Source organism: Camponotus vicinus, unplaced genomic scaffold (assembly GCF_025532165.1).
Source record: "Camponotus vicinus isolate PSW18456_S1 unplaced genomic scaffold, iyCamVici1.0 SCAF_5, whole genome shotgun sequence".
NCBI lineage: Eukaryota > Metazoa > Arthropoda > Insecta > Hymenoptera > Formicidae > Camponotus > Camponotus vicinus.
This window is the reverse complement of record NW_028141977.1, coordinates 7,267,336-7,279,576: the sequence shown is the minus strand read 5'-3', so window position 1 is coordinate 7,279,576 and position 12,241 is coordinate 7,267,336. Positions and strand designations below refer to the sequence as shown.

At 30.5% G+C, this 12,241-nt stretch overlaps 1 protein-coding gene across 1 annotated transcript; it reads right to left on the bottom strand.

The window, feature by feature from the left end:
- Positions 1-9,778: 9,778 nt before the first annotated feature.
- Positions 9,779-12,081, bottom strand: LOC145972381 (IQ motif and ubiquitin-like domain-containing protein). The gene is made up of 3 exons (XM_083100942.1): positions 11,732-12,081; positions 10,729-11,426; positions 9,779-10,350 (listed from the first exon to the last, which is right to left on the bottom strand). The coding sequence occupies exons 1-3, from the start codon at positions 12,079-12,081 to the stop codon at positions 9,779-9,781; spliced, it is 1,620 nt and encodes a 539-aa protein (XP_082957068.1).
- Positions 12,082-12,241: the final 160 nt, after the last annotated feature.

Sequence of the window (12,241 nt, the reverse complement as noted above, 5' to 3'; positions counted from 1 at the left end):
AGCGCACTGATATTTATTTTATTTTCGCAGGATCTTAAATTTATATAACGTTGTGTAATTTAATCAAGATAACTATTTTACTTTGTTCGTTTTCTTTGAAAATTTTATTTAGTGATTAAAGACGATGCTTTAATGTTGGGGGGTTTATGTTAAGAATTCTATTTTTTCAAATGTTACGATAATCACGCGCGTATGCACCGTCAACGAACCGCTAGCAGCGCCGCGTGCGTTCTTCTTGTAAAATAATAGTTGGCGAATAAACCAGTTGTATACACATCTTTTCTCTTTCAAAACAAGTTACGTGAAACCCAGCAAAATATATAACACATTCGTTTTTATTTTGAACATTGTAATTCCAACATAAAACTAATAACAGAAGTCGATTTTTTGTTGTAAAAAATAACATTTAGGCTAAAACAGTATTTTGCATATGATTTATATTGTGTTAAAATAATAATAAAATATTTTCTCTTATATGATAAAATAATTATTGTCTAATAGTTTTGACAAAATAGTTATATCTAATTGTTTGCTCTTGCTTTTAATATATACATATATATATATATATATATATATATATATATATATATATATCCCCAATAAAAAATATATATTTAATAATATATCGAAATGTTCACAAGAAACACGGTTCTTACGAGGAAAAATTCTCATGTTCTTTAATTAAAGCTTTACTAACAGCACTAAATTTCTTATCATATTTTGTATTAATACCATAAATACCTTTTCGTAAAAAAAGATAAACTTTTTCACATTCCTTAGGATATTCAGCATGCAGGCTATGAATACATTTGAAAACTATATCCATAGCCTTTAATGCTGTTTTCACTTCATAGTATATTGCATCAACAATGACAAAATTGCGTCTTTTATCAGTTTCTGATGAGCCTATAATGACAGCTTGTGGTTGCAATGTCAACTTAAAAGTATTTAACTTCTTTCTTCTTTCCTTTATTTTAATATTCAAGTCGCCATATGTCTAAAACAAAATTTTAAAAATCTACTATAACAAAATATATATATAAAAGACAAAATATGTATTATAAATAAAATATAACATGTTCGTGAATTATTTTATCATATAGATTTATTGAAAATGGTCCAAAAAAAAGGAGATCGAAATATTCAAAAAGATTTCTATACAATATAGTTGCGTCTATTTACTGCGTTCAGCTCTTATTAGCCTATTTCTTATTTGTGTATCTATATAAGTGTTTTTTTTTATTTAAATATATTAAAAATATGTTAAAATATTATTAAATGAAAAAAAAGATTATAAAATTTAAACTAATAATTAATTAAAATTTTAATGTTATTAAAAGTTACAATATAAACTTTTCATACCTCAATTTCCCATAAAAATGCTTCTCGTCTTTCACATAATGATGGTCGTCAATTATTATTTTTTCCTTTTCCAACAATTGCAGTGTATACAGGAAAGAGGGAAGATAGTTTTAACAAAAGCTGGATTGTTCTTTTTTCTATAAACAAGACAATTTTATAAATAATTTTAGAAACCTATTACATTGAAAATTATTAAGTTATAAACAAAATATGAAAAATATATATATTAAAGGAATAATTAATTATAATTTTATGTTACAAATGTATGCATAAGTACGTATGTATATATGTAGATATGTATGTATGTATGTATTTATTATATACCTGGATTTGAATATGCTTTGAATTTAGATTCTATTTTTGATATGTTTTTTCCTATAAAACATGACAATTTAGCCCATTCTGCATATAATTTCATATATACATCTGGATATAATGCTTCAAAATCTTTTTCCAACTACAATAAGGAGAATTAAAATTATGTATACAATAAATCGAACAAAATTATTACTTCAAAAAAATTACTAATAAATTCATAATAATAATTATTCAATGATATTGAAATTTGTATATAAAATTTGTATAAAAAATTCGAATATTAAAGGAATATCAATTGACAAAAAAAAATAAAAGAAAATTATATTTTTATATATTCTTACTAAAGTGTATCCCTGAGGTTCTTCTAAAGCAGAATAGAGTTTGATATAATCTTGAATGCTTTGATTACCGGATCGTAAAGATTTCAATCTTAGTTTAGATGTTTTTTCCTATAATTGGGTTTGGGCTTTATCTGTGAAAAAATTTAACTTATTAATTTATATACATATATATATCTATATACATACACATATAAGATATATTTTTAAAATAATATTCTTTTTAAATAATCAATATTTTTTAAAAGTTAAAAATTATTAATGTATATTATTATTATATACTTTTATTGCATACTTTATATCTATATTATTTTATTTTAGTGTATACTATTTCATTATTTTATTATATACTATATATATAATATAAAAACAATAACAAAAATATACACATAACATAAAAATTAACTCAATTAATGTAATAGAGTAAATTATAATATAAAAATTCATAATTCTAGTCACAATTTGAACGATTCTAATTATTATAATTAAATTTTTACCTTGATTTTCCTTTTCGTTTTCTACAAATGATATATTCACTTCATTTTTAGAATAGGCCCAATCGTTGCTATTACATGTTATCGAAGCAACATTTAGAATTAATGGATCTTCAGTGTTAATATTTTGATTAATATCATCGATTAAACCGATATTTTTTATATTATCTTTATTTGATTTATTTAAATTATCATTATTTCTATTTGTTATATACAGGTTGTTCTTGTATTTTTTCAAAATCTTTAGCCTATTAAAATTATAAAAAAACATTTAATTTTTATATTTAAAAATATTTAAGAAAAATTAAAATTTATATTTAATTTCTCCACTTTCTTACTTCTTTTCTACTCAAAAAATTTTTCAATTTTTCCTGGAAACAAATTTGTGCACCAATTTTTGGTATTAATCTTTTTATATCATCGTTAGTCAGATATCCAAGAATGTCTATTGTAATATCATTTCTTGTACAGATTTTTAATACATTACTATATTAACGATTAAAAGTATATTAAATATTAACCTAGGTAGCAAGATGACGTCTCCAGACGTCTTAATGACGTACAATGACGTCATTAAAACGTTATTAAGATGTCATTTGACGTCACTCTGCTACCTGGGAAAGCTTGAACCAATAGATAATAATGATAAATAAAAATCATAAAATATTAAGATTATCATAGCAAGAACTCCTTAACCTCTTCAGTACAAGCGCCGATTTTAATCGACGACCAACAATTGTACATGTGTCAATAATATAATTTTTAATTTTTTCATTAAACTTTCAAAATTATTCCTTTTATTTATTTCAAAATTATTACTTTTATTTATTAAATAAATTATACACATTCATGCTTTATTATAAAACACGTGTTATAAAAATATCTCGTGCCAATACTTACTACACTGCTACATTTGCTCTCGGCCAACAACTAATGGCTAACTACGCAACTAGTAACTACGTAGTTGACGAGCACCGTATCGAAGAGATTAAAAGTATTATCTAAATAATGATTTCTTTTTTACTTACTCTCAAATTCCTTGATAATTTCTTCAGCGAAAATTCCATTCTTCTAGTAATGCTCGTATTGTTTCATACATTTTTCCACAAAGTTATACACTTGGCTGCATGTAACATCACCACGCACGAAACAAAAGACTTTCGCACTTAACGAAAGCGAAAATCGCATGTAAGCTCGGCGCTACTGACGCCAGTTTCAAGACGCTGCCTGCAGCGCACGCGCTTCCCGAGCTATAGCTGCGAAAGAGACAGCAGATCATATGTATGTGCTCTTCTACCCAAAGCTAACCGAGCGCTGAGAGCGTACACAGACACGGCTCTTTCTTTGTGTGCGCTGCGGGCAGCGTCTCGAAACTGGCATTACTTGCTTGGCGCTTCCGAAAAAGTAGAAGAAGACAGATATACTGTTTTCTGTCTTCTTTTTATCAAGCCAGCAACGAAAGTGACGGTCGAAAAAGTCGATCGTTTTTAATAATATAATAGTAATAAATTTTAAATAAAATTATAAATATTATTCATACATAAAACCTTTACAATATATTTATGAATAATGATTAAAGAAATTATCATTAAACATTAAAAGGCCTAATTATCATAAAAAGTAATTTTGCTAAAAAGACTAAAAGTGTAGATATTTTCAACTGTTTAATACTGTTATAACTGTTAGTAATAGTTAATAGTTTGTAACTGCAGCATCATGTCTTATTAAAATTATCGGATTATATTTTTTAAATTCATATTAGTTTTCTATATTAACTAATTTGCATTACTAGAATGATACTAAAACTGAGTTTGTTCTATGAACATGTTGACAATTGCTTTTAGATGTAATTTTCTTGCTACACTAACAAATCTGCTTAGTTATAAATATTAAATTTATGCAACAAAGTGTAGCTTTGCTAATTCAACAATTTCATTTTTTTCCGTGTATATGAAATTAAATAAAGATTAAATATAAAGAATTTTTTATTATGTCTTATTTCTCATTATTATATATTATTTCGATATTTTAATCAAATAATCATAATGTTTAGTTTCTCTAAAACGTTTATTTTTTATTTATGTTGTTAAAATATAATGTTTATATAAAGTTTAAGATTTGTCTGATTCAAATATGAGCGGAAATTGCTCAGATCTAGAGGACCAATCAAAACTGGATATCACATGGCATGACTCTTATTAGAGGGTCAAATTGACACATATTCTAATTAAATATATATTTAAAAAATTGGAACATATTCTGATTATTAATTTTAATTAATTAATTAATAATTTTAATTTTATAGTCTAACATTTAAATTTAATGACTTAATTTCTTTTATTAATTGATATTGATTTATTTTTGGAAATTTTGACTCTTAAGCTGAACAATATACTTTATAATATAATAAAATTGCCAGCGCCAAGTTTTTTAAATTAAATTTTTCTTACTTTTTTGTTTTATATTAATTTGTACAAGTTAACTTGTACAAGTTTTCTTCCTTGTACTTTTATTTATCTTGTACAAATTTTTATCCTTAATTGGCGCAATTTTTATATATCACTATCTTTGTAGATAAGACAACAGTTAGATACAATTTACATAAACTTGACGCCCTTTTTTACCTTTCTTTTAAAAAGATAAGTTTTTGGGGATTGCTTATAACTCGAAAATTATTGATATCTTGACATTTTTATTGAAGAAATGTGCCTAAAAAATCTCAAAGATCTGCTATTGACAAGTAATACAGTGATCCTAAGGCATCCTATATAAATATAAAAGAAGTTTAATGTTCTATTTTCTTCCTGTTTCTTATTTATCAATAAATAATAATTTAATAATTAGAGATTTGGCTCAAATAATCAAAAAATTAGAAAAAGGAAATGGCATAAGAACCAATGCGCAGTAGTGGTGGAGCGCAGAGAAGCAACAACTTTTCATTCTTCTTTCAATATTAATTTATTAAAAAACTCATATTACAACAACAAAAAGCGAAAGTTTCGGATCATCTTTTGATCCTTCCTCAGCGCGATGTTAACAACATATATTACAAATTATGACGCGTTACATTGAAACAAATTCGTACTATGTAACTCATGTAAAATTTCATCTTTCTCTATTCTTTTTTATTTATCTCAATGTATATAATAATGATTCAGATAAGTTTTCAAAATTAAAATTTCACAAATTATCCTTTTAATAAAAAGGTTTGTTAAAAATTTTCAATATAAAAATATAATAAATAATTTTTAATCGAAATAGTAGAATAACTTTAACATACAGGGTGACCCATTTTAACTTAGGCAGCCAAATAACTCGAAAAATAAGCAAGATAGAGAAAAATATTTTAGACAAAAGTTGTATGGTTTCGAGGGGGCCATAAGATGGTATCATTGGTTTGACCTTGAAGAGTCATTTGAAGGTCACGTGAAGGTCACTTCAATTTTTTTAAATGGAACATCCTATATATTTTTGTACATTCTTGTAGCTCATCTCGAGAGTTTTCCAAAACACTATAATTAAGTACATTTTCGTTAAGTACTTTTTGAGTTATGAGGCTTGAAATAATTTCTTAATTTTACATAAACCGTAAAATATCTTGTAAAATATTCATTTTTCGATTACCTTACCTTAATAGTTTTATGTACAAAATAATGAGAGGAATCAATTGGTGTAAAGAAAACACATAGTTGTTTCGAAGAAAAAATATGTAATTTGCAATTAACAATTCCATATTTTTTCTTAAAAACAACTATGTGTTTTCTTTACACCAATTGATTCCTCTCATTATTTTGTACATAAAAGTATTAAGGTAAGATAATCGAAAAATGAATATTTTACAAGATATTTTACGGTTTATGTAAAATTAAGAAATTATTTCAAGCATCATAACTCAAAAAGTACTTAACGGAAAGGTACTTAATTATAGTGTTTTGGAAAGCTCTCGAAATAAGCTACAAGAATGTACAAAAATATATAGGGTATTCCATTTAAAAAAATTGAAGTGACCTTCACGTGACCTTCAAATGACTCTTCAAGGTCAAACCAATGATACCATCTTATGGCCCCCTCGAAACCATACAACTTTTGTCTAAAACATTTTTCTCTATCTTGCTTATTTTTCGAGTTATTTGGCTGCCTAAGTTAAAATGGGTCACCCTGTATATATGTGCATTATTATAATTATTCAATTATTTGACGAGATTTATACTGACTATATACTTGAACATAAGATCGAGCTTCTTTGCGTTCACGTCCAATCGAAACTGTCTCTTTACCACTTAAATGATGCTATATCGCGGCTGACTACAAACATCCATTTACTACTTACCGAGAGCGTATCTCGCGTCCGACCATGTATCATGTCCCTCCACTATTTAATCACGACAAATCCATTAGGAAGTATCGTGATTGTCCATTGACTAGCTATCGGCCGACCGCAATGACGCATTCGTCGTAGTGAATCGCTTACAGTGTACTTATTAGCGGCTCTTCCGGGTTAATACGATTATCTGTTGATCTGCGGTTAACTGCCTCGAATGTTGATTGAAAGACTACGCCTAGCTCATATTACCAATGAAATGTATGCGTTTGCATATCGCCAAAGGATTCATTATCTATTCGTGATATATTCAATTCTCTCTCTCTCTCCCCCTTCCACCCTCCCTCCCTCTCTCTTTACCTCCCTCCCTTCCACCCTCTCTCTCTCTCTCTCTCTCTTATGTATGTGTGTGTTAAATAAAATATAAAATTCTACTTTTTCATGATTCTTTAGTTTTAAATATTATTTATTATTAATCAAATAATATCCATGTAAATAAAAAATGCTACTACATTTGTTACTTGATATCAAATTATACATCTCAAATTTTGAATCTCATTAATAAAAATTATAATTTGACACATGTCAAAATGCGTTTATCGACTGTGCTGAAAAAAATTGTGCGTGTTTTCTGAGCTTTCATATATGACACGAGTGTTTTTATATCTGAGTTGAATTTCTTCCGAGCTATCACAAAGAAAATTCATTTTAAACGTTACTCCAGGGAGGTATTTGCTGTCGCTGGTCGAAACGCATGGTCGCTCGAGGCGAAGAAATAAAAATTATCATCATCATATGTGGTTACTGCCACGAAATGGCTTGTCGCGCGAACACTTCTTTGCATTATTATTTCTTTTACTACGCTGAGGCCGTTTTTATTGTCGACCTTTCCATAACACTTTATTTCCCGTATATGACGCAATTTCCACGTTCCAGTTGTTTTTCCACACAGACGTGTATCGTTTTTCCAATTTATTGGCATTTCGCCACTAAAACAATAGCCTCCAGATTTCTTCAATCTCAGATATCAGATTATAAACTCGTCATAAAATAGTTTCATATATTTTATTTTGTACAGGGATGATAACATAAAGCAAAAGATAAAACTTATTTGTGTACATGCATTATTATACAGGGTAGGGCATCTAAAACAGGCTATCTGAATAACTCGGCTGCTTTCGGTGATAGAAAAAAATACTTCAGACTACATTTGCTTGGTTTTACGAGAACTATAACCTGAGATCAATGGTTTTTTTGTAGGTGAAAGGGTGGAGGAGCTACGAAGGTCAACTTTGATTTTTTAAATGGAACTGTCTACTTTTTATTGCATATTCTTATAGCTCATCTCAAGAGCTTTCCAAAACACTATAATTAAGTTAGTTTTCATTAAGTACTTTCCGAGTTATGAGACGAAATCATTTCTTAATTTTACATAAACCGTAAAATATCTTGTAAAATATTCATTTCTCGATTATCTCTTACCTTAATACTTTTATGTACAAAATAATGAGATGAATCAATTGGTGTAAAGAAAACACATAGTTATTTTTAAGAAAAAATATGTAATTGTTAATTGCAAATTACATATTTTTTCCTCGAAACAATTATGTGTTTTCTTTACACCAATTGATTCTTCTCATTATTTTGTACATAAAAGTATTAAGGTAAGATAATCGAAAAATGAATATTTTACAAGATATTTTATGGTTTATGTAAAATTAAGAAATGATTTCAAGCCTCATAACTCGGAAAGTATTTAGTGGAAACTAACTTAATTATAGTGTTTTGGAAAGCTTTCGAGATGAGCTGCAAGAATATGCAATAAAAAGTAGGCGGTTCCATTTAAAAAATCAAAGTTAACCTTCGTAACTCCTCCATCCTTTCACTTACAAAAAACCATTGATCTCAGGTTATAGTTCTCGTAAAACCAAGCAAATGTAGTCTGAAGTATTTTTTTCTATCACCGAAAGCAGCCGAGTTATTCAGGTGGCCTCTTTTAGATGCCCCACCCTGTATATAATATATATAAATATAATTTGTTTATTTGTGTATCAAGTCTCAACTGATAACTTCTTTATCTCAATCTTAATATTATTTGATATAATTTTGTTTATAGGAACAATAAATAATTTTTAATTTAGATAAGTATTTTTATGTTAATACAACTTTTTATCATTATCTTCGCTGATATTCTTATCATAATCACATCTATCTTGATACACGGTAACTTTTGATCTGTAATCATCTTATAAAAGTTAAAGAAAACAAGAAATACGTTACAATAATAGTCGTGCACGTGAACAACATTTAAATGTTCGAGCTGAGGTGTTCTTTTTGCACTCTTTTCTCTCGTAGAAACTTAGCTCATAAACTGCAACACGATTAACTAGCGCTATCAACGTGACCAGGACATCCTGCCTTGAAGGCGACACGGGAAAACGCGAGAAACAACAATGTCTCGACTATAATGCGAGCTCAACGTATTTCCCCAACGCCCAACTTCCGCTAGGACGAACGGCCAACGTCCGGAGATGGGCGCGTTTCTCTACAACTTGGTAATTGGCTTAGGACGATACCTTCAACTTGCCAACCTCTCTCGCGAAACCGTCGTGGTAACACGTGTACTATACTCGCTCCGAAACGTTCGTCGACGGGTAAAGATTGCGCGGGTCACAAGTGGAATTCCAACATATTCTTGTGTATGTTCTTTATGTCGGGAATTAAACTTCTATAAGAAAAATGCGCTAATATAATAACTTCGTCAACTTTCCTATTTTTTACAAAAAGCAATAACACGATATCCTTACATGACATGACATGGCAAGATTAAAATTAAATTGAAGATTGCTCGTCTTAAAATCTTTCTCTTTAAAATGTAAAAAATATTTATTTTCTTTCTATTTAATGTTTTTTGTTTAATTTATTAATTAAAAGAAAAAAGTACATTATTGATCTTCCATAGAAGATGGTGTCACGATATTTCTTCGCGTTTGAGAAATCGATTCGAAGTATACTTTTGCCTGGAGATTTTTCGTCCAAAACTTCTGCAGGAGTGTTGAGTCGTAGAAATCCTCGATATCAGTGATATTATGATGAATTGCAGCTTCGTTCTTTGTCAATAATAAAGAATTCCAAGGCGCCCATTCGAGCTCGCTTCGAAAGCGAGTCAACATCAGCTGGTCGAGATCGTCGCACTCGGAAATACCAGATCTTCCATGCCAGACTTCGTTTACCAGACGACAAACGACTTTAGCCCCGACCACGAAGGCTAAACTGCTGTAGCAGCCCATTTTTGCTTCGAAGCACCTGATTTCTCGTAACATCCTTTCGTAAAGTTCGTACACGACGCGAGGACCTCTCCGGGTTCGCATGGATGTGCAGTAGATGCAAGAAGAAGACCGCAATCGCTGTTCGCGGGGAAACTTCTCCAGAGATAAAAGCCTATCGCAAGTCCTACAGAGCCGTGTAATACTGGTGTCCGCCCAACCGAATCTATTCATGTCCTCTTCGAGGTCGTCTGAGAAAGATAATGCATGATAAAAGCATAAGAATAAAGACAGGTATAAAGATAATGCTAAGTACACTATGAACACACACAAAGTCTCTCTCTTCCTTTAAGAGCAACATTATACCAATCAAAAACATAATCTGCAAAATATTTCTCTGAAATTAATACTTTGGAGATGAAAAAAGAAATATGGAATTAGTTATTTTTTACAAAAATAAAAATCTCTAATTATTTACTGTTTTAATAAACTATTTGAAGAAACAATTATTGAGTAAAAAGTTAATAATCTTATAACATCATTTTTCTCATATCTAGAAAAGTAAAAAAATAAAAATAAAAAATAAAAAATTGTCATTAACGCTGACACTAATCAGAGGATTAAAAGACCTTGCAGAGCGTTACGCGCTAACTTGAGAAAGCTCAGTTTCAGCCGGTTCCTGAGCCAGTTGAGTCTGCTCGTATCCACTCGACATGCCAATAGATCCAGTTCTTGATTGATCAGATAAACGAGCTCGTGGGATTGGTTACATGTGTGCATGCTGGTGACGCGTTTTAGATCACGCAGTAGACCGATCCGTTCCGAAACGGACAGATTCTCGTTGGCTAACAAGGTGTACATGTTTCTGTGTTGGCGGGCTCGTTGAACGCGTAGAGTATCCACCAGAATCGATTGGCCACGACCGTCCTGCCAGACGACGGATCTAGACAATTCATCCAGAAGTTTGCGTCGTTTCTGTTCTTTGCACTTGAGCCAGACGGCAGTCTTCTTGGAGTCTATCGCACGCAACAATTCGATCTCCTTGGACAGGATCAGGCCGCAAGCGGCGATCCTGGAAGACTCGACAAGCGTGCTACTCGCCCGCTCAATCTCGAGAATTCGCCAACGATCGAGGAGATTATAGAGCGACTCGAAGTCCGAGCGAGTTCGCGGTGAACGGCGATTCAACATCACGAAATCCATGCTGTTGTAGGAGGATAGTGCCTGCAAATGTCTCGCGTGCTCGAGCACGTTCGCCTTGTCGTGTTGAGAGATGTTAGTCACTTCGAGAGCATTTGCTCTGGCCGTAGCTCTAGCTCGATAAGCCCTGTAAACGGATTCGAGTCGGTAATTGCACTTCAACTCATTCATTCATCTTGATATGCAAAATACATTTTTAACAAATTAAGCTGCGTAAAATAGAGTAACGATCCTTTCCCGCTTATTTCATTTAGCATTATTTTTATTCTTCAATACTCAAGAATTCAATTTAAAATTGATTATAGATATATTTTTAAAAAAACTACACATACATGATTCCTATATAAATTTGAACATTCTTTCTAATATTAAATTGCACATGCATTTGCGAAAATTATATTATTTGTGTAAAACAAAAGAGATTGACATTACCTATAATATTTCTGTATTTTAATAACACTATCGAGAATGCTATTGTTATCTTGACAAACTAACGGCTTAGTTTCTTCCATTGCCGGTGTTAGAAAGGAAAACGTTTCAGGCGAAATGATTTTATCGCGCACATCAGGCAAAAATTCTACTTGTACCGCCTGATCGTGAACAACGATGGTGATCGCGTCTACAACCGCGATAGTTTGTGTAATTCTGCTTTTCGTTGTACATCCGCTGTGTGTTTGCGTGCAGGCGTTGTGATAGATTAGGCCGGTAACGGTGTTCCTCCATCCACCGAGAAATGGCTTCGCCTTTGGATCATGATCCTGTATTCTCGCAACGACTGCCATGGTACATCAACGACTGTCCCGTGAAATGTAATCGTCTATGCTTACAAGGGAAAGATTTCAGTCGGGAAACTGAGAGAAAAAGAGTCTGATCGAAGGAACTGAGAGAAAAAAGGTACTTACGTGTGATAATCGATGATTACATGATAAAAATATGAAATGA

Bases quoted from the DNA above. Each gene is read 5' to 3' on its own strand.
- LOC145972381 (XM_083100942.1), bottom strand. From the start codon at position 12,081: ATGGCAGTCGTTGCGAGAATACAGGATCATGATCCAAAGGCGAAGCCA. The intron at 11,427-11,731 runs GTAATGTCAATC...ATCCGTTTACAG, and splicing joins AAAATACAGAAATATTATAG to GGCTTATCGAGCTAGAGCTA. The intron at 10,351-10,728 runs GTCTTTTAATCC...TATCTTTCTCAG, and splicing joins AGCGCGTAACGCTCTGCAAG to ACGACCTCGAAGAGGACATG.